Below are 27,085 nucleotides of genomic sequence, written 5' to 3'. Positions count from 1 at the left end.
GAAAAAGTGAGAAGTGAGCAGTAACCTCAGCCCTGGCCTTGGCAGTTAAGACTGGATGGAGTGGGAGGGGAGGTAGTAGAATCCTTCCATTGGAGAAGTTGCAAGAACTGATAGGGACCCGGCGACTGGAATCGAGGCTCCAGTGCCATTCCGTTTCCTCATCTCTACCTCTTCCTCCAACAAGAACTTTCTCATTTCTGATCTCAGTTTATTCTCTTACTCCAATAAACAAGGATCACTTCCACTTGTACCTAGATGCATAATCTTAAATCTGTATGATAAAGAAACACAAATATAAACAAACAAGCAAGCAAGCAAACAAACAAAAAGAAGGTTTCTTTCCAATCCCTGGGGTGGAAAGTCCCATGAGGGACTTTATTGTTTCATTTATATCACACATCTATTCTTCTGAGGACTCACTGTGGCCAGCAGTAGGGAAAGGTCAAGTGTTTTATTGGCTGAGTCTCTGGAGAGTGCAGTGTGCCCTACTCTTATTGGTCTGCTGTGTTCTTTTTTCTTCCATACTGCAGGTTAGGAAACACTTGTTAGTCAGGAATAGCATATTGGGGTAAAAAAAAAAAAAAGAAATACAATAGGGTAGAAAATAAAATGACAATAAAATGTAATAAATTAGACAATCTCTTATTAAAGTTCATGCTGTTTCAATATTTTATTTATCTATTTTGTGCAATATGTATTTCTCTGTGCTGCCTGGGTCTGTTTAAAAAATGTTTTTCTTAATGTGAGTAGTGGTAAATAAAACCTCGGAAACCTCTGAAACTGAAATCTGCAGAAATTTAAGTGCTGTCGGTGGAATCTTTTCAAAGTGTTCTTGCTGGAGGCCAACTCAGTTACTTTACTAATAGCCTCTTGCCCTCTCATTGTTTGATGCCAGTAAGAGGACTATCCACTCAGAGTTGAGCTGGGGTGTCTTCTTTACATGAATCCCTGTGTTGCTTTTAATCCAATCAGGCTTTGGGTTAACCCAATGCCTCTTTCGAATGTTGTCTCAGTATTCCAGAGCCCATGCTCTTTTCTTCCAAGGCAGTCTCAGGTCCGGTTTATCGTGCCATAGGGCTTCATAAAACACAAGACGACCCCAAATCCAAGAAGAACAAGAAAGGTAAGAGGAAAAGATGTAGTGAAAAGAGCTTTGGTAACTACTTTTATGAGTTTCAAAAGCAGGTTCCCCAACACAGAAAGATTTTCCAAGGCCGTGTGCCTGGAGAACTGCTTTGAGCACGTTGGATCTGACCCTTTATCACAGACCAGACACCAGACAACACCCTCTAGGAAGGGCTGGATGTCTGTGAAGCTGCTGCTGCCAGGAAACTGGTTCAGATCACCATTTCCGAGAACACCAGCACCTACATCAAGCTCCTAGTAAACCCTGGAGGTAGGATGAGGACCTGTTTATGGAAACTGAAGGCCCTTTATGGAGCCACAAATAGTGAGATGTGGTCAGTTAATGTGGTTTTTGTTCATTTTGAAACTCCCTCGGTTGTTCTTGGGGTTACCTTGCTTGTAAATAATTCACTCATTCCATACCCTGTCATTTTTAGCAGAAAACATTTTATTCCTCATATAGTGCATAATTTTCTGTATCAATGTCTTAAATCTGCTTAGAGTTTTTTCTTGTTTTTGTTGTTGAAGTTTATATATGCTTATGTTGTATGTATCTTTTACCACACAGACTTTTTCTAAACTCAGCCAACCAGGATTTGCTGCAGTAGTAGAGTTGAGAATAATTTTCTGTGTAGGTGGGACTTTTTTCCTTTGTAGTAACAACAATAATTTTTATTAAGTTCTAAAACCCACTTAAGCTTGTTCTGATTGATTATTGAAATTTCCTCTCCTTGCACCAAGAATTTTCATCATTCTTAATTTACTCTTACTTTACCTCATGGACACACACACACACACATGCTTAATGCTCCATGAGAAATTTTACACTAATTGATTTAAATTCATTAACTAATAAGGGTGAGATTTGATTATTTTTTTTCAATCCTGGGTTTTTCTCTCTCAAGAAGTAGATCAGGACTTCCCTGGAGGTGCAGTGGGTAGGACTCTGGCTTCCACTGCAGGGGGCTCAGGGTTGATCTCTGGTAGGGAAGTAAGATCCTGTGCCGTGCAGCCAAAAAAAAAAGCAGGTTCAGGGCTTCCTAGGTGGCGCAGTGGTTAAGAATCCGCCTGCCAATGCAGGAGACACGGGTTCGATCCCTGCTCCAGGAAGATCCCACATGCTGCGGAGCAACTAAGCCCATGCGCCACCACTATTGAGCCTGTGCTTTAGAGCCCATGAGCCACAACTACTGAGCCCATGTGCTGCAACTACTGAAGCCCATGCACCTAGAGTCTGTGCTCTGCAAGAAGAGAAGCCACGGCAATGAGGCACCCGTGCACCACAATGAAGAGTAGCCCCCACTCACCACAACTAAAAGAAAGCCCGCACACAGCAAAAAAAGACCCAACACAGCCAATAAAATAAATAAATAAATAAATAAATAAATAAATTCATAAAAAAAAGCAGGTTCATTTGTTCAAACCTTTTATATCCCTTTTTTAAGACTTTAATGTTTTCATGAATACACATTTTGCTTGAAAGTTTCCATCTGAATTGTATGTAGAGCTGAAGCTGTTGAACTCTGTGAAGTAATATTTTATTGACCTGTATCTGTTATTTCTGCCTCCCTCCCCACACCCCAACCAGGGTTTTCTAGGCATGCGGTCGATTCCACTTGAAAATGCCACTTGTGTCATCATTCTGTAGTTCCTTTTTTTGCCTAGATGCATTGGCTAATATTCCAGAGTAATCATAATTGATATTGGGTACAGGGGGCTTCCTTGCCTTACTCCTAATGTCAGGGACCCTGTGTGTGACCGACCATTGGTGTTGGGGCTGCTTTTTCCCTTTAGAAGCGATTCACTGAGTTAGAGAATTATTTTAAAACTTCCAGTTTTCTAAGGGTATTTGATTACCATAAAATATTGAATATTAGCAACTATATTTTTCACGTCTGCTTGAGATGAACACTTTTTTTTCCTCTTTGACTTATTAAATGTTGAATTTTCTTTACATTCTTGGAAAGAATCATACTAATGCCATTGGGAAGTACTTCAACCACAAGGGAGCAGCATATCAACTGAATCCAAAAAACATGTTAAAAACCAAAATGAGTTTCCAGAATAAGTGCTACAGTCAACTTAAGTAATATATTTTTTCCCTTTTTGTGATTTACTGCCTGTAAATTACCTAGCAAACCAAAAACCAATTTGATATCAAAATGAATGCTTGTCATTTCTATTTACTAGTCTTGTAATGCACATGCTTATTCTCTGATGAACCAGGTTTCATTTCAATTATATATATATATATATAAAATGTGTGTATGTATATATATATACATATATATTTAGAAGATATATATATATCTTCTGAAAGCTTACAGAGATGGACTTTATCCTTGTTTAGGACCTGGAGTCAAGCAGGCACTTTTCCTCCAAGTTTCACTTCATCAGCTTCTCAAGGAACATTATCAGTGCCACTGCAGTGTTTTTATGAAATTTTGTGGGGATTACCATATAAGTAGGAGTTGAGAATGGCTACAAGGAAGAGTGATCTTCACAGACAATCCTGTAAGTATTCCTGACTTGCCCAATGGGTGTTTCATTAGCAACACTCTTTTTTAACATAAATGCAGCATCTTTAGGACTGAGTCTGCATTTTGAAGAAGCGGTCCGGGCTGTCTCACTTACTATTGGGATATTAGAAGGCCTGAGAATGCAAAAAGCTGAGGACCTTGGGAAGTTGAGCATGGAAGCATTATGCAGGTTTTGCTCCATTTCTAGCCAGCTGTAGGCTATGAAAAGAAGTTCTTCCCATAGTCCAGACACCTCCTCTTAGGACAAAACTATGGGATTTGAGTCCTAAAAGTCAGTAGCAATGAGGGGTCCTTTTGATGCCACAGATGAATGATTTATTGAGGGCAGAGTAATGTACGTGCAGTCTTGAGTTTCTGCCTCCTCTCTCTAAGACATTCTTATGTTCTATAAGAAATGAACACCAAAGTCTGAGAGCCATATTTCTGGCTGGATCTCATTATCTTCATTGATTTTCCCTGGTAACAATCCTTCTTCCTTAGCATTCAAACTTCAACACCACACACATGGTTGCCATTGGTGCTGCCCTAAACATGGCCAAATATCTCACCCTGCCCCAACATGCTAGTAGGATTGCAGCCACTGCTCTCTTGTCTGGGCTCTGACACACCACACCAGGCTGAGTCACTGCCCCCTTAATGCAGACACCCTTGTCATCCCAGTTAGACCTCAACATTCAGCTCCCAGTTATCTCTACCCACTCCTACATGGCCAACTACCCTGCTCAGTCTCCCTAATTCTTTTTTTAAATTAAGTTTTTATTTTGAAATAATATATTCACAAGAAGCTGCAAAAAGAATGCAAAGAAGTACTGTGTACCCTGTTCCCAGTTTCTCCCAATGGTAACATCTAACTAAATATAGTATAATATCAAAACTGGGAAACTGACATCAGTACAATCAACAGAAGTTATTCAGATCATCACCATTTTTAACGCAATCATTTGTATTTGTGTGTATAATTCTGTGCAGTTTTACCAGATGTGTAGTTTCGTGTAACCACTACCACAATCATGACAGAGAACTGTTCTATCACTCCAAAGATCTCCCATGGTATCCCTTATAGACACATTCATCGCCCCCTCCTCACACCCCATTTTTTTTCTTATTTAATAAAATATTTTATTTTGTATTTTTATAATGTAGTGATTCGCTATTTTTGTAGATTATATTCCGTTATAAGTTATTACAAGATTATGGCTATAATTCCCTGTGCTGTACAGTATATCCTTGTTCCTTATCTATTTTATACATAGTAGTTTCTATCTGTTAATTCCATACCCCTAATTTGTCCCTCCCACCTTCCCTCTCCCCTTTGGTATCCACAAGTTTGTCTTCTATATTTGTGAATCTTTTTCTGTTTTGCATATATATTCATTTGTATTATTTTTTAGATTCCATATGTAAGTGATAATCATACAATATTATCTTTCTTTGTCTGACTTATTTCTCTCAGTATAATGACCTCAAGGCTTACCCATATTGTCACAAATGGCAGGAGTTCATACTTTCTCGTGGCTGAATAATAAATATATATATACACACACACACATATATATATTTATATATGCCACATCTTCTTTACCCATTCAGTGAGGAACACTTAGGTTGTTACCATATCTTAGCTATTGTGAATAATGCTGTAATATCTCTTCAAGATCCTGTTTTCATTTCTTTTAATATATACCAGAAACGGGATTTCTAGATCATATGTTGGTTCTGCTTTTAATTTCTTGAGGAAATATTGTTTTCTAGAGTGACTGAACCAGTTTGCATTCCCACCAACAGTGCACAAGAGTTCCCTTTTCTCCACATCCTCACCAACATTTGTTACCACTTGTCTTTTTGATGATAGACGTTCTGACAGGTGTGAAGTGATATCTCATTGTGATTTTGATTTGCATTTCTCTGAAGATTAGTGATGTTGAGCATGACGTGTTTTAAAAAGGAAAGAATATGAACTGGAAATGACTATAATCAAGTTAAAATGAATGAATTAGAATATTAAGAGTCCAGTGAGCTTGGAGAGGACATTGTTTGAATATTTGATTTAGATATTTTTGTGCTGCTTGGGGGTCCTTGGTTATGTATTTAAATAAATTCCTTAATATAGGTCCTATTGGAAAAAATGGGGTTATATTTGTTTTATTAAATTTATTTTCCTTCGCTTGATGCTGATAATTTTTTATTTACTGCAGTAAGTTTTCTCCCTTTCCTTTTATTTATTGTTTTTAAAAAATTATTTTGTGGTAAAAGCACTTCACGTAAGGTCTACACTCGTAGCAAATTTTTAAAAATATAATATAGTATTATTATGCATAGTTACTTTGATAAGACCAGAGGCAGTGGCTGGTCAGCAAGGTCCCTGGTTTTCCAGAAGCACTATGCTTCCTCAAGTCAGAGAGTTCCTCTTCAAGCCAAGGTGGCCCAGAACCCAGACAACAGTGGGACTCTGGATCAGAGGACAAATGGCCCAAATGTAGCCAGTGTCAATCCTCTGGCATTATGGGTTATAGAGGTCAGACTTTTTCAAGGATTGAAGGACATCTCTACAGTGTTGGTGCTATAGAGGCATCATTTCAAAGTTCTCTTGGTGGAGTCCATAGCAAGCTCCTAGGCTTCTTGCCTTCTAATTGGCTCACACCAGTTAGGGGGACTACTAGTCACATCTAATGTGGTGTGGTTTATTGATGGGCTTTCCTGCATAGCATTTTATCCAACTAAATTATTAAGTTTACCCAAGACCTCATTTGAATGTGGGGCCTATATATGAGACCCATCCTATCCCTAACAATCATTCTCTTTTTTCCAAGGGACTAGAAAGATGTTACCATCATGCCTGAGCTTTCTGCTAACTTTTCTATGTTTAGCAAAAAGTGTTCCAAGAAAAGTGCTTCTAAATCCCAGTAAAAGAAAAAAGATGTGAATGAGACACTGCTACTGAGTTACTCCACCTATATCTACAAGGTTCTGAAGCAGGTTTGCTCTGACATGGGCATTTCATTAAGGGCCATGAGTATCATGAATTCTTTTCTTTACTACATACTCAAGAGTGTCTCAGACAAGGCCTCCTACCTGGCCTGTTGCACAAGGTGCTCAAATGTCAACTCCAGGAAGATCTAAACAGCCCTGTGCCTGCTACCCATAAAGGCAGTTGATTACACTGTGTCTGAGGACACCAAGGCCATCACCAAGTACATCAGCCACAAATTAATTAATTGCCCTCAGGAGGATATGAGTAGCAAACACCAAAGGCCTTTTTCAGATCCACATAGTTTTAAAAAAAATAGTAATAACTATAACCCAGTAAAGTTTGATCTATTTTATTTTTTGGTCTTGTGGCATTTTGCTGATTTTACAATGCCATTCTTTTTTTTTTAAGAACTTTATTGAGATACAGTTAACATACAATAGACTGCATATATTTAGAGTGTACTATTTGGTATCCCAATCTCCCAATTCATTCCCCCCCAACCCTCCCTGCTTTCCCCACTTGGTGTCCATATGTTTGTTCTCTACATCTGTGTCTCTATTTCTGCCTTGCAAACTAGTTGATTTGTACCATTTTTCTATATTCCACATATATATGTTAATATATGATACTTGTTTTTCTCTTTCTGAAGATGTCATTCTCATAATGAGCTAAATATTATCTGATCTCAAGTTTAATATATCTGTAGTGAACTTTTTCAGAAGAAAATTATGGGTTTTGTCCAATAATATTCCATTTTACTGCTTTATGAAAAGGGCAGTTCTGGCAGTTATTTTCCTAGATAAGCCTTTAAGGTGTTCTGTAAGGTCAAAACTATTTTTCATAATGATGCTATTGTTTTTTCACACCCATCCTTCCATGAGTGTACAGTGGAATTTCCGGAGATATATTATGTGTGTGATGTCAATTAAGTCAAAAGCAAACAGAAAAAACAAACATCTCAAGTTAATGATTTTAGTGCTTTTCTATGTATGGGAAGATGCAAGAAACTGGGCTCATTGAAATTATTCCTTAGATATACATCTTAACTATCTAGGGCCAGTATCCAGAGCACAGAATATTTCATTTTCTCCATCCTGAATTCCCTTCAGGGCACACCTGTGGGGGGTGGTTGCAAGTGGCTGATAGCTTGATGGCTGACAACATTTGTTGTTTACTGGAATGGCAGGCAGCATTTTTTGTCCACACATTTTTTTCATATGAACTTGCATTTTATGTTATCATGTAATTAGTTTGCCAGATTTAGCAAATAAAAATACAGAATACCCAGTGAAATTTGAACTTCAGATGAATGATGAATAATTTTTTAGCATTAGTGTGTTGCATGTAATATTTGAGCTAAATATTTTGGTTACCAAACCAAACTTGGGACTGCTCGCTCACGAACAATAAAACCAATCTACTGACACTGGATTGTGGTGAAGGAAAGTGCAGCATTTATTGCAAGGTGTCAGACAGGAGTCCAGGGCAGCTGATGTTCAAAAAAACCTGAACTCATTGATGGGTTTCAGGGAAGCATTTTTAAAGGCCAGGTGAGGGAGGGGAGTTGCAGGGTATGTGATCAGCTCATGTATAATTCTCTCATTGGTTGATGGTGAGGTAATAGGGCTGTGTCACAGGGATTAACGTTATTAATCCTCAGGCTCCAGTAAGGCCAAGGGCTATGTGTTCATGGTAATCAAGTAGTTAATGTCTTCCATTTGGTGTGGTTTTAGCATCTGTAAAACATCTTGGGAAATGTGCATCAGATACAGTTATCTAGGTACTTCAGAAAGATTCTGTGACTGGCATAAGACTGATTTACTGTTTAAATTCCTACCAGTTCCCTTGGCCCAACTGCTATTTTTGTCTTACATGGTCACATCCTTTCAATCATTTATTCTTGAGCCAGGTTTTTGTGACTCAGGGTAAGACTAGGAAACTACAACTTTTCTACAAACAAGAGGCAGGCAGACAACATTGGTGGGGGTGGGGAGTGGGGGTGGGGTTAGGGAATTGGGGGGTGGGGGAATTGGGCGGTGGGGGGATCCCTGACTTGGGAAGGCCGCATAGGGTCATGCTCAGTAACATTTTCAGTTGATCCAATTGCATTGCAAGTAAGTAAATAGCTGGAGCATTTTTTTTGTTGTCTTTCAGTGATTAAACCTTTTTAAACATCATTTTCCTAATGTTTTGTATGCTCTCAAATAATAATGCTAATGTTGAACTTTCTTGTTGCATTGACTCTAAGAACATTTCTTCAGCAAAGATGGTATTGGGCTTTTTTGAGGTCTATCTGTTCAAAATAACATTTTTATATTTCTAAGCATCTTACGTAATTTAAGAAACATCAAATATTAACACGTCCTTTTAGCAATGTTTGAGATGAAATTTTTTTTATCTTTTAGTTTACTCAAATAAATTACACTTATGGTTTTCCAATATTAAATCATCCCAGCATTCTTGGAATGAAATCCCTTATTAGGCACTTGAAGAAATGGAGGTATGTTGTGATTTGCTTGCTAAGTGGCTGATGTCATTTAAGCCTGCAATACAAACAGAGGTGTCTTGGAAGTTGCAAGTTTATCTGAGATCTGTCATTGCTTTTAATGCAATCAGTGTTCACATCTATTTCTGGGCCTCATTTGAATACATTCCCTACATAATCATCCTACTTCATTCTCCAAATCACATCTCTTTTTCAAAATGAGGTTGTCATAATGCCTTGAGAAATGATTTTGCTCCTCCCAAGAAGGGCCTAGAATGCCTGACCAAGAAGAAGAATGTCACTGTGTTGCTTGGGGCCTGCTAGGACAGCTGTTCTACCTACCTGTAGAAGGATCCTCTGCCTTCTCCATTCTGCTGTTGAGCCCGTTCATTGAGATTTTTTGCTTTGCTGACATGTTACTAAGAAAATTCAGCTCAATAACAGCCTTTCCTCTGAAACTATGACCGTCACATGTACCACTGTCAGTGACATTCTCCACTATTAGGGAGAACCCAGTCAGTAGATCCAATGATTTTTTTGAGTCCTATGAGTTTATGAAATAACCGCTATGATAAATTAAAGTGCCTCTTTTTATTGGCACTCTATAAGTGTTAAATCACAGAGTGAGCCCACAAGGTTCTCTCTCTTTCTTTTTCCATTTTGTTATACACATGCTCTAAAATTTGTATTTTTTTGCCCATATATTACCTGATAACATTTTCATTTATTCAAATTAGACTTAACATGGTTTCCAAAGGTTTCTTGTTTTCAGATATTTTCTCACTTTATTTTCCATTTTCATCATATTCTACATCTCACTTATATCTTACTTTATAATTTATATACCAAATCTATTAGTTCATTTCTTCTTTATACATTTTCAGAATATTTCTGCTTCCCTTTCATAGTGTTCCAAGTTTCAGATTGTGTTCTATTTTTTTCAAATTAGAAAAGAAATACAAGTCTAGAAATTTTCTAATAGGAAAATCTTTTGGGATTGCTTTGATTTCACAGATTTATCAATAGGCAAATTCACATTTGAGTCTTCCTACCCAAAAAGGCTTGTTGCTGACTCTCTTCATACTTCCATTTGAAACTCCAAGCAGATTTATATTTTTCTTCATTATAGTTCATACATATTTTTCATTGAGTTCATCTCTAGTGTTTATTAAAGGATAATTAAAGGATAATTTTCAAAAAAAGTAAAATCATGATTCTCATAGAATTACAAAATGAACACATCTTAAAGACTTTATTTTACTCATAATGAGGAAGTTGGGTAGGTGTTATAACTTGTTCAAAAGAGAATCCAAAACACAGACATATTTATAAATCGAGAATATTGAAATAAACGTTTAGACAAAAACAAAATCAGCTTTTTCACTGGAAAGGAGGATTGTTCTCTCAGGATAAAACTCATTTTCACGTCTATAGACAAAACTTATTTTTCATTACTGTATGTTTTCAGGGTTGTAAAATAGCTTCCATAGAATCAGAATGAGATAATGTAGAAATTGTACTATAGACAATGCATAGTTTTCCTTTGAAGCATAATTTTTTCCATATAGTCTCTTCTTGCTGATAAAATTAATCTCAAAGAAAGATTATTCTTGACCACAAAATAAGGCTGGATTCATTAGACTAGGTCTGATTATTTTCATAGGTGCAGGAAGAAATTTAATTTACCAGACAGGCCTCCTTTAGTTTGCTTTGCCAAAAATTTCGTAAGGATTCTCAAAATGCACTTTTAAAAGCCTTTTATTATTTCCTTATCCTGAGGCTAGGAATCATATCTAAGAAACTCTCCTTACCAGATTTTATCTGCAGTAATTATAAATTGGATGATTTCTTCTTTTCTTGAGTACACCAAAATATACCAAGGGAAGGCCTTAGTTGCATAAATGATTATTCCAATTATGTCCTAATAAAAGGAGAGAGCCTTTCAATGAGCCATGGCTATGTCCTCATTTTAACTTGATTACCTCTATAAAGTCCTTATTTCCAAATAAGGTCACATTCTAAGGTACTGGGGTTTGGACTCCAACATACTTGGTTGTGGCAGGGCGGGACGGGGGGAGGGGACAAAATCAACCCTTAACAAGAAATGAGTATCAGATCCTATATCGTAAAATGTGAATAGGTAAAAAAAAACAACCTGATGACACAGGCCATCTCCCTAATCTTTACATATGAGGAAAACAAAGCTCATTAGTGTGAGGGAAGGAACATAGGCCCACTGTGTCTAGAACTTAAAATGAGTATTCTGGTGATACCATGCCATAGAACAATAGGAAAACATCTCCCTCTCCTAGACCTATAATGGACAGCTAAGGGACTAAGGGGTGGAGACTAGGATCAGGTGTTTAGGATGAGAGCCTTGGTACCAATCCCAGGTTTCGCACTGAAGGATCTTAGAAAAGACTATAGGATCTTAGAAAAGAACTTCACAGCTCTGATTCTCACAGAATGAAGATGATATTTCCATATCACAGAAGACTGTGGTGAAGTATCTGTGGAAACCTATATCAGGCACACACTTAGAATTTCCAGGTTCCTGACAAGGCAGACACCTGATAAAGAGCCCCTGTTTTGGAGGCTTGTATCAATGGACTTTTATAAAAATAGTTATGATAATAATATTGATTATGATGTTTATTTACATCAAGTTTAAGTTAATTTTAATTGATCAAACATTTCAGTAATAATATCAGCATCAATTCATAGTCATTCTTTCCACTTTGCCAAATCCAAAATTATAGTTTACCCCTATGTTTTTTTCTAATAGTTTTATAGTTTTAGCTCTTATGTCTAGGTTGTTGATCCATTTTGAGTAGATTTTTGTATATGGTACAAGGTAAGGGTACAACTTTGTTATTTTGCATGTGGATATCCAGTTGTTTCAGTGCCATTTATTAAAGAGAATGCTCTTTCCTCATTGAGTGATCTTGTACCCTTATCAAAAATCAACTGGACATAGATATATGAATTTATTTTTGAAATCCCAATACTATTCCATTGGTCTATATTTCTCTCATGCCAGTACCACACTGTTTTGATTACTGTAGCTGTGTAGTCAATTTTGAAATTGGGAAGTATGCATCCTCCAAGTTTATACTTTTTCAACACTGTCCTCACTGTTTGGAGTCCTTTGCAATTCCATATGAATTTGAGGATTGGCTCTTCCATTTCTGAAAAAAATAATTATTGGAATTTGACAAAGATTTCATTGAATCTGTAGATTGCTTTGGTAGTATTTCCACCATAGCAGTATTAAGTTTCTAATCCATGAACACAGAATGTCTTTTCATTTATTTAGGTCTTCTTTAATTTCATTCACAAATGTTTTATAGTTTTCAGTGTACAAGTCTTTCACCTCCTTGGTTAAATTTATTCCTATGTTTTATTCTTTTGGATGCTGTTCTAAATGAAACTGTTTTCTTAATTTCCTTTTTTGGATTGTTCATTGCTGGTGTAGAGAACTACAGTGGATTTTTGAGTGTTGATCTTTTACCTTGAAAATTTGCTGATTTTTTTAGCTCTAGTAGATTTTTTGTGGATGCTTTGCAATTTTCTACATATAGATTCATGTCATCTGTGAGTGTAGGTAATTTCACTTTTTTTCTTTCCAATTTGAATACCTTTTATTTATTTTTCTTCCTTAAGGCTCAGGCTAGAACTTCTACTACAATATCCGATAACAGTGGCAAAAGTGGGTGTATTTATCTTGCCCTGATCTCGGGGAAAGGCTTTCAGTCTTTCACCATTTATTATGCTGTTAGTTGCATGATGTTAGTTGTACTGAACTGTATTTAAATGTTAGGAATGATGTTAGTTGGAATTTAAATAGATATAAATATTTTAATGTTATTTATTGGCAAAAACCTTGAAATGCAAACAAATGTGTATACTTTGCTTGCAGGATTGAACTTTTAATAATTTATCTTCAGGAAAAGATGGAAATAAATGCGAAGAATGTATTCGTGGTTGTGTCCATAGTGCCGTGCTTTTCTTTATTTTTTTTTTCAGGTGTTAGTGTGGTGGAATTATGAACCTCTTCCATTTTTACTATTATAAAAATGTTTTTTAAATGCTCTTAGAGATGACACTTTCAATTCTGAAAGAAAAAGAGTGCATAATAATAGTTCCTGCTTCCACAGTACCTAGCTTTCATTTCAAAGGCTCAGGGAATACAGAATTCAGCCTTCTCAAGCCATGACACTGATAGTGGAGATTTTGGCTATGGAGACACCATCCAGGCAGACAGGTACTCTCTCTAGGACTTACGTTTGCCTGAAAGGAAGAATCAATAACTCTGGGTTGTCACAAGTTCTTCCTAATGCATCACTTAAATTAAGGAGTGAGTGTGGTGGCTCATCCCTGGATAAGGAATCAAGTGATAGGTTCAGGTCTTTCTTTGGTCCCTGACTTGCTATGTAATATTTGAATCACTTTTCTCATCTGTGAAAAGTGTAGATCGAAAATGGCTTTGGAATGGGTATAGAAAAGTGTCGATGGCAACAGGAACTGTTGCGCATAGCTGGTGGCAATACAAAATGGTACAGCCATTTTGGAAGACAGTTTGGCAGTTTCTTACGAAACTAAACATACTCTCACCATATAATCCAGCAATCACACTCCTTGATATTTACCCAAAGGAGTTGAAAATGTTTGTCCAAAAAAAAAAGAAAACCCAAAACAATAACAACAAAAAAACCTGCACAAGGATTTTTATAGCAGCTTTATTCACAATTGCCAAAACTTGGAAGCAACCAAGATGTCCTTCAGTAGGTGAAAAAATAAACTGTGGTACATCCAGATGATGGAATATTGTTCAGTCCTAAATAGAAATGAGCTATCAAGCCATGAAAAGCCATAGAGGAAACTTAAATGCATATTACTAAGTGAAAAAAGCCAATCTGAAAGACTATATACTGTATGATTCCAACTATATGACGTTCTGAAAAAGGCAAAACTATGGATATTTGCCACAAAAATCAGTGGCTTCCAGGGGGGTGGGGGGCGGGAAGAGATGAAAAGGCAGAGCACAGAGGATTTTTTGGGCAGTGAAAATGCTCTTATGTTATTATAATGGTGGATACATGTCACTGTACTTTTGTCCAAACCCATAGAATGTACAACACCAAGAGTGAACCCTCAGGGAAATTGTGGACTTTGGGTGATTATGATGTGTCAATGTAAGTTCATCTGTTGTAAAAAAAAAAAAAATTCTAACAAATGATGTTAATAATGAGGAAGACTATGCATGTGTGGAGGCGGGGGGTGTATTTCCCTCTCAATTTTGTTGTAACCGTAAAACTGCGCTGAAAAAAATCTTTAAAAAAGTACAAATGTGAGTGCAGGCATGCCTAAGAACCACTCTGCTCTGTTGATTTGTCAGAAGACCCTCTGTCCTTAGTCTCTATGAGGTATACTGGGGAAGCGCCTATACTCTCAATGAAAGCTTGTCTGTTGCGTTGTTCCTAACAGAATCTGCATAGCAGAACTGAAGGGGCTCTCAACCCTGTAGAGCCTATTAAAATCATATTCCTGGGCCCCATCACAGACCCATTCAGATTATCTGAAGATTCTGCCAAGGACACCAGATGATTCTGATGTGGCAAGACTTTCAGTATTTAAGAACCATTCATCTAAGCCATGGTATCTTCACACTCTAGGGCTTATGGAGACTTCAAGGGAGCCCCAAAAGGGGCTGGACACAGTAAGTGTTCATGAAAGACACGTTATTATTGAAGAATAATATTCCATTGTATGGACATAGCACAGTTTGTTTATCCATTCATCAGTTGGACATTTGGATTGTTTCCAATTTGGAGAATTATAAATAAAGCCATTATAAACACTTATGTATAAAATTTTGTGTACAAATATGTTTGTATTTACCTTGTATCTCCCTATCCAGAGAAGAGCCACCACAACCACTGGTAAATTTAAGAGATGCATTGGGAAGAACTTGCTGAAAGAGACAACCCAAGAGGGTTATTGATTCTTCCTCCCAGTTTAAGCAACACTAGGTTTACCATTTAGTGGAACTGCCAAAATATTTTCGAAAGTGACTGCATCATTTTACATCCCCACTAGCAATATGTAAGGGTTTCATTTCCTCCACATCCTCACCTATACAAACAATAGTCTATCTTTTTATTACAGCCATTCTAGTGGGTGGAAAGTGGTATCTCATTGTGGTTTTGAATTGCATTTCTCTGATGACTAAAGATGTTCAGCATCTTTTTATGTGTTCACTGGCCATTTGTATTTATCTGGAGTGATGTCTGTTTAAACCCTTTGCCGATTTGTAAAATGGGTAATTTGTTTTTTATTGCTGAGGTATGAGTTTTTTATACATTGTGCTTTTAAATATTGTGGTTTTTATACATTGTGGTTGCTTGTCCCCTATGAGATACATGATACAAAATTTGCTCCTAATCTGTGTGTTATCTTTTTGTTTACCTGTGGTGTCCTATGCAACACAAAATATTTTTATTTTTATGTCCAATTTAACTATTTTTCTTTTGTTGTTTTGCTTATTGGCATGACTAATAAACCATTCTGAGAGTTTTAGAGTTGTTGATCTTAAATTTAGGTTGATAGGTTGATAAACCATTTTGAGTTCATCTTTGTATATGATATGAGGTAGGTTCCAACTTAATTCTTTTTTTTTAATTTATGTATTTAGTTTTGGCTGCGTTGGGTCTTTGTTGCTGCGTGCAGGTTTGCTCTAGTTGTGGCGAACGGGAGCTACTCTTTGTTGCAGTGCACAGGCTTCTCATTGCAGTGGCTTCATTTGTTGCAGAACATGGGCTATAGGCACACAGGCTTCAGTAGTTGTGGCACTCGGGCTCAGTAGTTGTGGCTCGAGGGTTCTAAAGCACAGACTTAGCAGTTGTAGTGCCCCATGAGCTGTGGGATCTTCCTGGACCAGGGCTTAAACCTGTGTCCCCTGCATTGGCAGGCAGATTCTTAACCATTGCACCACCAAGGAAGTCTCCCAACTTAATTCTTTAACATGTGGATATCCAGTTATCCCAATATCATTTGTTGAAAAGACTATTCTTTCCCATTTAATAGTCTTGGCAGCCTTGTTGCAAAATCAATTGATCACAAATGTAAAGATTTATTTCTGGATTCTCAATCTATTCCGTTGATGTACGAGAGTGAGTCAAAAATTATCTGCACTCCGGCTGTAGAATTTATTTTAATTAACTTTTAGAAAAGACAAGTACATCATTTTTCAACATAATCTCCTTGCTTTTCAATAAACTGTCCATCTGTCAACAACCTTTAATATTCCCTCATTAAAAAATGTTTTAGGCTGAGCTGCAAGCCATGAATGCATGGCTATCTTCACTTCATCAGAAGGGAATCTTTGTCCTCATAGGGATGATTTCAGGGGACCAAAGAGGTGAAAGTCCAATGGAGCAAGATCAGGACTATAAGGAGGATGCTTTAACACCTCAAAATGAAGTTTTTGCAGAGTGTCAACAGTGTGGGCAGAAGTGTGCAGATGTGCATTATCATGAAAGATCACAACACCCTTAGATAGCAGTCCTCTGTGTTTAATTCATAGTTTAGGCTTCAGCTCTTCAATAAGCATCTCACTGTAACGAGCACTGTTGATTATTGAACTTTTTTCCAGATAATGTTCCAATACTAGCCCTTGAAAATCCCAGAAAACTGTAAGCATCAATTTTCCAGCTGATGATTGACTTTTGAACTTTTTCTTGGTCAGTGATTGAAGATGTTTCCATTCCATACTCTGCCGTTTACTCTCAGCTCATAGTGATGAATCCATCACCAGTAATGAGTCTCTTTAAGAAACTTGCACGTTCCTTAGAGTATCGGTCCAAATTTTGTTTGCAGATATCCAGATAGTTCTGTTTATGCTCTTCGGTGAGTTGTTTTGGTACCCACCTTGCACAAACTTTTCAAAACCTAAGTCTGTCATGGATTACTTCGTTTTGAGGTGTTAAAGTATCCTCCCTATAGTCCTGATCTTGCTCCATTGAACTTTCACCTGTTTGGTCCCCTGAAAGCAGCCCTACAAGGACGAAGATTCACTTCTGATGAAGTGAAGACAGTGGTGCATTTGTGGCTCACAGCTCAGGCTAAAATAATTTTTAATGAGGGAATATGAAAGCTTGTTGACCGATGGACAAAGTATATTGAAAAGCAAGGAGATTATGTCAAAAACTGATGTATTGTCTTTTCTAAAAGTTAATTAAAAAAAACACTTCATCCGGAGTGCGGATAACTTTTGACTCACCCTCATATATATCTGTACTTATGCCAATACCACAAAACCTTTATTAATATACCTTTCTAGTAAGTTTTGAAATAGGGAAATATGAATCCTCCATCTTTGTTCTTTTTCAATATTGTTTTGGTTATTCTGGGTCCCTTGTATTTCCATGTGAATTTTAAGGTTTCCTCGTCAATTTCTATATAAACATCTGCTGGGATTTTGGTAGGGATTGTGATGAATCTGTAGATTGCTTTGGTTAATAATGCCATCTTAATGATATTAAGTATTTCAATCCATGAACATGGATTTTTTTTTTCAATTTTTATTGAAAGAGGAAGCAAATTCTTTTTCTCAGCTAACTTTTTGGTGGGGCATTGTAAGATAATAACTTACTATGTACCACAGTAAGTACCATTGTAAGTACAAAGATTATTCTAAGAAATTTATATGTATTAATCAAATGTGTCCTTGAGAACTCCTATGAAGTAGAATTACTATTATCCCTATTTTGCAGATGAAGAATCTGTGGCAAAGGAGATTAAATAATTTGCCTGAGGTCACATGGCCAAAAAGTGGTAGAGCCAGGATTTGAATCCAGGCATTTTGACTCTAGAGTACATGCTCTTCAACTGCTACACACTACTGCCTATTACCAAATGTCAGGAGCTTTTCATGGAAGACGTATCTTTAGAGATAAAAAAGTGAGGCCAACCCACAGAGGTGGCAGATATAAGAGACAGACAAAGGGAAACCTGACTCTACCTCTTTCTAAGAGCTAGCAGGATCTTTTCCCTTCCAGAGAATTACCTCAAGTATCTGGTTAAGAAACAAATCACTCTAAGGTATTTTAGGTACAGAGGGATTTAATGCAGAGGATTGGTTGCAGAGATACTACAAAGGGTTATTGTAGCAAAAAGGAGAAAGAGGTGTTACCCAGAGATAAGAAAGCTGTTACCACTTTTGTTGAGCTCTGGATGTGTCCTACCACAGCTGCCAAGCAGGAGCTTCCTCTACCAAGTATTCCATGACCTTATCCCATGACCTTATTTTTCTGTTGTTTCATCACAATGTGTTTCACTATTTCACATTGTGTAATCTCTTTATACTTATTAGCTTATTTCTGTTGTCTATTATTTGCTTATCTCTGTTATCTACAAAAATTAACAAATTATTAGTTTAATTTTCTGTTGTCTATTCTCCACCTCCATCTACAGTAACATGGATTCCATAAGGACAATGACTTTATCTGCTTTATTTACTGCTATATTCCCATGTCTAGGAGTCCCTGACACAAAGCAATCTGTTATATTTTTGGATAAGTGAAAGAAAGATTTAATAAAGTTGGTATCTGCATTTCACAGCAAGTATGTTAACACAAATCTTGCCTGTAACAATAAGTAATGTGTACTCTTTATCTTGAATGAAGTCACGGAACAAATGAATCTTCCCTGGTATCCCTATTAGGGGCTAACAGATGAGCTAGTTGGATGTGTCAATTAAGAGGTTTGGTTTCAGGAGATGGAAACCAATTTGAGCTGCTGTGATCAGGATATATTCTTTCCACTGACCCAGTTTGAGGGGCTCAGTTCTCTGTAAGCCAACATACAAGGTTCAGAGCTCACTCTTACCACATTTCCAGGTGTCTAAGTGTCCCCTTTGAGCTGAGACTTGTCCTGAAGACCCTGAGAAAACCCTCTTTTGTGACAACCAGAGGGACAGAGGCAAAGGCATTGGCCGGACAGGGTACTGGAGGCTTATGTGGTGCATTCCCGTGAAGAAAGGCAGGGCTTATGTTACAGACCATGTGAGGTCTCCAGTCATGTGAAAACTAGAAAATAGGTAGCAGGGATTCTGATCCATCTAACACTATTGCTGGTACTGAAGCTTATTGCATGAATTTGATTCAGTAGGGAGCAAACAGAAAGCAATTTTATTCTTTCTCCCATTGAAACTTTAAATCTGCTTAAGGGAATTATTTCCTCCTCCTTAAGAAATCTTGGGGAAATCTCACAGCTTTGGGGATTCCTTTTCCATGTAATAAGCTTGATTTATGTCACTAAAATGTTACATCAAGTGTAATATGAAAACTCAAATTTTTAGTTTGAAACTTCACTCTCTTAGCTCTGGCCTGCTTCAGGCTGAGAAAACCACAACTGATGGGAGGGGTAACATTGGCCTCTTCACTCTTTCCTTTCTCCACTTTCTTTCCTACTCACTAAGTACTCCTTTGAGCACCTACAGTAATGGAGAGGAAAGAGGAAGGAGAATTAAGAGAAGAACAGGGCTTGCTGGCTGGTACAGTTGCCATCTGACATCAGGACCTTCAACACAGTAGATAAATAGTTGGTGACTCCTCTCACAGGATGTTTTAACAGGCTCCTTGGTGATCCCTCACTGGAAACATCTAACTATGGGCCATGCCCCTTCAGTAGTTATTTTTGAGTCCTCCCTCAGCCCCGAGTTTCTTATGGTCTTCTTTTCCACTGGAATCTTGGTGCTCTCTGGGCAGTCTTCTTGGAGGAGGTCCATTGTAAGATTACCACAGAAGAGTCCCCTTCTGTTGGAAGTATACTTTGTCCTGCTTTCATTGAAAGTGCAGTTTGTTCCCAACACAGCCATAGTATAATTTTGGCACCAGGCTGAGGCCAATTTGGCCACAGCTTCTTCCCTTCCATCTTCCACAGGCAGAACTCAAATACTGATCTCTTTCAGCCCTCAAACTCCAGAGATCTGGGTTAAGATTTTCAGGTGTTTTTTATGAAACCTGCCCTGTGGCGAATTGTGGATGTCCAGAACACTGAAAACTCTCCCTACTGGCACTCATTGCAAGCCTTTTTATTGCCATTTTTTCACATCCTTGAGATGCATGATTAGCTAAAAATGCTGGAGAATCAATATTACTGTCTGCACATCTTGCCCTTGTGTCTAGAATCTCCTAGACGGAGTGGTCATACTTGGTAACCACAGTATTATTCTCAGCCGAGTAAGAATGCTCAGCTGAAATGTAACATCCATGCTCTTTCTCACCTTATCTGGCATCTCCTAAGCAGCGCCCAAGCTCTGCTGGCCTAGGTGCCCTCTACCTTAAGCTGCTCTGTCTTCTTCCCTTTTCCTCATTTTTTCTGATCTCCATTACCCAGACATACAAAAGAAAGATCCTGGATGCTTTAACACTGCAAATCTTTAATAACCATAACTCCCTCTTTTTTGAGGGAAAGAAGGTTCTTCCACTGAAACTTGATTGTCTAGCTTGAGTCAGGTCGAGTCAGCCCTAACTAGGTAGGCAGAGTTATTTAGTGTGCATAGCACTTCTCAGGGGCCCATTACTGTGAGACGTGAGGGTCAGATATCAGATAAAGGTAAGGGTCATGGATTGGACAATATAGTGGGCCATAGATAATAACCAGAGGGGAACTTCTAATTTCCATAGCTACCTCCTTATTTCAAATACCCTATCCCTTCTTCACAAGGTAGCAATTTACTACATCATATTTAGTCTTTCACTCCTTCACTCATGCTCTCAAAACAATCTTTTTTGATATAATAAAATCACAAAGCAAGGAGTCCTGGGGAAGATGGTAGAATCCCAGAAGTGGAAGGAATCTTAGACTGCATCTAAAGCCGAGTTTCCTGACCTAAAGTATGTTATGACTAAGTTATCTCAATACTCTGACTTGTACTCTAGGAAAACATAAGAGTAAGAAGGGGACAAGAATATTTGAGCTTCAAACTGCAGAGAATAAGCAAAGAATTAGGGGAGAGAGTAAATCTATGTTACTGTACACTCTTCATGAATCCCAGGCATACTTGGAGATACTGCAGGTTCTGTTCCAGACCACTACAATAAAGCTAACATCACAATAAAGCAAGTCACAGGAATTTTTTGGTTTCCCAGCGCACATTAAAGTTATGTTTACACTATACTGTACTGTAGTGGCTGACAGCTTGATGGCGGGCAACAGTCATTGCTTACAGAAGTGGCAGGCAACATTTTTTGTCCACAGATCTCTTCATTTTGGGCCTCTGTACTCATTCATAAAAGGAGAAAGTTGGAGTAACTTATTATTGGTTCCTTCAGGCAATGACAATTCTATGATGTCACCAGTTGCCTTTCTTATTCTTATGATTTATGCCACCCTGATAATGCCATTAAAATGCAAGCCTTTCTGACTCATTCGAAATCTTAAATTGGCATCAGTTTTTTCCCTGAACTCCTTTATATATGTACATGTAAATATGGATATAGTAAATAATATAATTTTAGCTTGTCCTCTGTGTGTTACAGCCACTTATGGTTTTTTTTTCTCTATTTGTTTCTAGCTTCCACCCATGCATTCCACATTGGAGATATTTGCCAACTCCTCAAAGTTGAAAAAGCAACCTTCTTCCTCCTTCTTTGGCTCCTCTTCTGCTCTGCCTTGATCCCAGTTCCCCACCTCCCTGTTTTCCTTCTGTTAGTTTTGAGGCTCCTGGTCAGAGTCCAGTTATCACTGCCTGAACCCTTTAAGTCATGTCCGTGCATCAGAAAAAATGTTAGCCTTTACTCTAGTTCAGACCTGGAGCAAACTAGAGGAGCCCTCTCTTCTCAGAGAGGGAGCCTGTTTTGTATAATCTACGAAAAATATGCTTATTAATGTGTTAATAATAACCACTCAGCTGAGTTGTTTGAAAATGTTGGCAATTGACTTCTTTTCAAATTGTGATTCACTTCCAGTGGTTGAAGTGATATGTTCTCTTACAACAAATTTGAGCAAGATCTGTATTAGTGTCCTAAGTGCATGGCTAGAAGGTTCATTAAGAATTTTGAGATCTGAAGATGATGAGATTTGCAATATGTAATTATTGCCGAAATCTCAGCTCCCTGTGCACCAATGCCAAATCAAAATATGGAGACAGAGTTGTGGAGGGTAAAGAAAGAGTGGCTTTGTTTCTTTGCCAGGCAAAGGGGGAACACAGTAGGCTAGCACCTGTAAGAACTGTGTCCCTCTTCACTGGGGAATAGGAAGAGGTTATATAGTCAGGGGTAGTGGTCAGAGGTATGTGATAAGGATCAAGGCAGTAACAGTCTTGCATTCTTCTTTCTTCTGCAAAGATTCAAAAGGGTGTGGTTGCTGACAGGATTAGGTGTGTGCCGGGTCTTAGGTGGTCCAGGTCTCCTAATCTTGATGAGCTTCTCTAGTCCTTTTAATCTTGCCTCAGGTGGTTTCACGGCAGCTCCTCCCTTGATTAGCAACTGTTTGTGAATCTGCCCTTTGGAACTCAGGGAAGGTCATGGAGGCTGGAGTCTTGCCTAAAATAAATGGGGGAAAAACAAAGCCCTCCATGTCCAGGAGCCCCACAGGGCCCTGGTCAGCATCATAATCATAAATATGAGTGATTTCTGAGATCTTGCACTTGGGTTACAAGGAGATGTTGTATTAAAGTAAACATGCAGACTGTCAGATGTGAAAAGCATGTCTGGAATACCAACCATAACACTCTGCATGACCTTTTCTGACAAATGGCCTTGATACAAATGAACTTAAGAAAGCAAAAACACTCATTGAAATGACTTGTCTGAAACAAAGTAATGATCCAACTTAACAGAAGGCTAAATCATTACTCTATTTAGTGAATTTACTGTTTTTCTCTGTAGACATTTGCCAGTTTCTAAGTAGTTGGTTGTTTTAGGAGTATGAATGAATTCTCTAATACTTGTGGGAAAAGGCAACTCCTAGACTTGTTTGCCCCTGGGATGCTGTTGGAGAACTTAGGAGCAATCTTAACTTACTAGTGGTCAGTGTGTTAATGTGAGATCTGGAAGATAAGGTTTCCTGAGTCTTTTCAGCTCTATGCTGCCTTTTAGGAAGCTCTCATAACTGCTCTTTGGTTCTGAAGTCCCAGTGTTGTCAATGACAAAACTACCTGTAAGAGTAAATAAAAATCATTGTGTCTCTTTTTAATGGGCAGATAGATCTTTTGCCCTCTCCTTCTAAGAATCTTTCTTTGGGAAACCCAATTCAACCAGAGTCATTAATCTAACTTCTGAAATGTAAATAATTCTCTTCAAGGGTCTGGATTTCATCCCCTTTGAAATGTAAACACCTAGCAAAGTCTTCCTGGCACCTTGATAGCTTAACCAGCTGTCTGTTTTAGGCTATAACCATTTGATTATAGAGGAGATAAAAGGATTTACTATTCCTATGGGTGAAGGCAATTAACTAGAACAAATAGCTATCTCCATTCTCAAGAGAACTTACACAAATTGTCCTGTTAAGGCCTCTTATAGGAGACACAAGGATACCACAAAACCTGAGGAACATGTGTTACATATGGCTGCAAACAGTCTATATAAATGTGTGTGAAAATGCCCTGACTGTATAGTTTTATACAAACTGCCTATGCACACATAACTTGGATGTTTATTCAAAAATAAAACTTCGTTCTTTCCTTTCTACACTTTGTGGTGAATACTCTGCATTGTTAGTAGGATTTTTATTTCCACAGTACTATAGACATCCACAGGTTTGAGGTAGTGTTTAAGAATGGGCTAGAAATCAAGCGTACAGGCCATGGTGATCCAGGCAGGGAAATAGATGGAAACCTGAAATCACACCCAAATCAAAGGTCAAGGCAAAGATCAAAACCAGGCCTGCAAGTAAAGACATAGGATTGGTAGATGCATGTGATGGGGAAATCCTGAGGACAGGCACAGGTAGTCGTGCTGAAGAAATCCAAGGAGGACCAAAATATAGAAAGACAAGGTAAAGAGGATATTCAGAAGTTCAAGCACAGTCAGGAACTTTATAGAAGACAAAATGGGTGTCATGAGCTGAAGAGCAAACATATTGTCCCTTACATTCAGAGAGCTGGCCCCAAAGCAAGCTGTCTGGACCAGAGCATTCACATATTTTCTGCAAGATGAATGCCAATTGTAGAGCTGGCCAATTGTAAGAGCAATGCCAATTGTAAGCCAAAGCAAGTAGAAAAAATATGAGGGAAGATTTTAATTTCCTCTACAAAGTAAGATTGTTTTTATTCTATTGGAACTGATGCCTGCTCTTTTGTTACTTTTTGGTAGTTTGGGGAGACTGAATTTACAAAACAATGTGTGCAGCAAATCTAAAGAGAACTGTTGAGTCCAATTCTAATTTAAAAAAAAGGACATAGGGAACTGGTTAAAGTATGCTAAATTATAGAGTGAGAAATTACACAGCTATTAAAAAGTATAATGTAGATCTTTTTTATTGATTTGGAAAATATCTACAATATATATAATTTTAAAAATTCAACTGGTAAGGCTACAAAATACTTGTTGTTTATGACCAGTGTCTGTTCTGTTTAATATCTGTCCTATACTGTTTGTTATTTTTTTTTACTTGAAAATACTGGATTTAATAGAAAATAACATTGTAAACATTGATCAATTAGCTTAAAACAGAATGACAGCACAATCACGTATAAAAGCTAGAGATGAAATGCTGGTACCAAACACAGCACTTAAAGAGAGGCCTGAGCCAGGCTCTGAAAGATCTTTCCCAGAAAAAGAGGCAGCAGTAGCTTCAAACAGGCACAAAAATTGGGAGAAGGAGGCAGCATCCAAACCATCAAAAGGCATAGGAGTGAAAGGAAGGCAGAGCAGTAGCCTCATCTTGTGAACAAGGAGTGAAGGATAAAGGGGCAAAAGCACTGTATTTCCTGATGTTCTAGGAGCATTGGACCATGCCACATGAACCTAGGAGGGTTAGAAGGGCAGGGTATTTTAAGTGAGGAAAGGATATTAGGCAACTTTAGAAGTAGTTGGTATGTCTCTTGGCACTCAGCTCTTGGGGACGTAGAACATGTCACTAGTGTCTTTCTAAACTCAACTGAGCTGCTTGCCCTGGCTCCATCACCTTGACTGAACACAACGTTGAACTTGACAGTGTCTGTTGCCCCTGTGGACCTCCTACTTATGAAAGAGTATGTATGAGAGGTGCCACAGTGAGACCTTGGAACAAAAACAGGGATCTGGTGGGAAAAGGGTTTCCGCCTTCTGCCTGGTGCTGGAAGGAAGGGGAGTTTGACGTGGCTGGGCCCCTTGAGGCTCTGAGTTTACCAGCAAAAGCCTTCTCTTTAGGACCACCCACCCAAATCCTCCCTTCAAGGTGTCCTCCGAGTTCACAGAAAGGCCAACTGAAAGAGCAGAAAAAACTGGGGAAAGAAAGTAAGGGATAGTTTCCTTCCCATGGCACTTGTTACTGACCAGAGGGACTGCTTCCTTATACTGATTTTGGACATTGAGAGTGTTTGTTCCTTAACCTAAAACAATGATTCTCAAATAAGCGGCAGGCCTGCTCAAGAGGGGCTCTCCAGACTCTCCAAAGAGGTTTTGTCCAATATACATAAGCCTCTAACTCCCTCCCAATTGAGAATCAGTGCACATAATGATAGAACTTACTGGCGGGAGTGTATTGTACATGTGAACCGTGTCAGAGACAACAAAAAGCTAAAAACCCCTAGTCAGTGGGGCAGACATCAAAATTATGGAGTGATTTTTTTTTTCTGATTAAGACTAAGTTACAAACAAGTAGTTAAACTCCATGACTAGACTCCACACTGCATAGCTAAGAACAGTACGTTCACTCACTTATCTGGAGTAACTGTAGTAGATTAAAGAAATACAATTCTGTCTTCCTAAAGACAATTTCCAGAAAGACCCGCCTGTCCCAATGAGGTACTTGACACGAGGGTTAGCACAGGCTAATCACTGTATGGTTTCTTAGAAGACTGGCTTTTCTCTGTTTCTTTCTCTTTGATACTGTACAAGGGGTCCACCAACTTGTTATGAACAAGCATTAAACCTTTGAAATACTTGACAGTCTTCACTTTCAGCTCCAGGGTGGCATCCTCGTCACACACAAACACTGTGCGGGGATGCTTCTGGAAGGCAGACATTGTCCACATGTGGTTCACCCCCTCCTCGATGGCCTTGTACAGAGCAAAGACCTTGTGAGCGCCTGTGATGAGGATCATCACCTTTCTAGCATCCATGACAGTGCCTACACCCACCGTCAGGGCCATGGTGGGCACCTTAGCGAGATCTCCATTGAAGAACCTAGTGTTAGCCAGGATGGTGTCCATGGCTAGCATCTTCACACACGTCCTGGATACCAGACTGGATTCCGGCTCGTTGAAGGCAATGTGTCCATCAGGGCCGATGCCTCCAACAAACAGCTCAATCCCACCTGCAGCCTTGATCTTCTCTTCAAAGGCATCACACTCAGCCTGCAGGTCAGCTGCATTCCCATCCAGAATGTGGGTGTTTTCTGGGTGGATGTCAATGTGCTTGAAGAATTTGTTCCACATGAAGGAGTGGTAGCTCTCCGGGTGGTCTCAAGGAAGGCCCACATACTCATCCATGTTGAAAGTCTTCACATATTTGAAGGACAGGTCTCCATTCTTATACTATTCAATCAGCTTCTTGTAGCAGCCAAGTGGGGTGCTCCCAGTGAGAAGCCCCAAGGTGAAGTACTTGTCTGGCCCTGGGTTAAACTGGATGATGTGGTTCCTGAGGTATTTGGCTGCCCACTCATTGGCCTGAGAAGAGTAGTCCAGGATGATGAGCTTCATCTTGTCCCTTTAACTCTTCCTCAATAAACAGAGAGGTCATGGGATCATCTTGGATCACTAAAGCAGGTGGGCGCCTGAAGAGGTATGTTTCAGTCCCATCGGCCGGCCTTACT

The 27,085-nt window shown here is 38.5% G+C and overlaps 2 protein-coding genes across 3 annotated transcripts in view; one reads left to right on the top strand and one right to left on the bottom strand.

Moving 5' to 3' along the window:
- Positions 1-27,085, top strand: part of ZMAT1 (zinc finger matrin-type 1) — a 161,805-nt gene that overhangs the window by 77,870 nt on the left and 56,850 nt on the right. The window lies entirely within an intron of this gene.
- LOC130842507 (glucosamine-6-phosphate isomerase 1-like) lies at positions 26,067-26,972 on the bottom strand. The gene is made up of 2 exons (XM_057719171.1): positions 26,834-26,972; positions 26,067-26,734 (listed from the first exon to the last, which is right to left on the bottom strand). The coding sequence occupies exons 1-2, from the start codon at positions 26,970-26,972 to the stop codon at positions 26,103-26,105; spliced, it is 771 nt and encodes a 256-aa protein (XP_057575154.1). The 3' UTR covers positions 26,067-26,102.

This window comes from Hippopotamus amphibius, chromosome X (assembly GCF_030028045.1).
Source record: "Hippopotamus amphibius kiboko isolate mHipAmp2 chromosome X, mHipAmp2.hap2, whole genome shotgun sequence".
Lineage (NCBI taxonomy): Eukaryota > Metazoa > Chordata > Mammalia > Artiodactyla > Hippopotamidae > Hippopotamus > Hippopotamus amphibius.
Note: the sequence above shows the minus strand (reverse complement) of the source record. Positions and strands in the feature narration are given on the sequence as shown.

Excerpts from the sequence above, each read along its gene's own strand:
- LOC130842507 (XM_057719171.1), bottom strand. The coding sequence starts at position 26,972 with ATGAAGCTCATCATCCTGGACTACTCTTCTCAGGCCAATGAGTGGGCA. Across the intron at positions 26,735-26,833 it reads CACTGGGAGCACCCCACTTG|ACCACCCGGAGAGCTACCAC; the intron begins GCTGCTACAAGA and ends GCCTTCCTTGAG.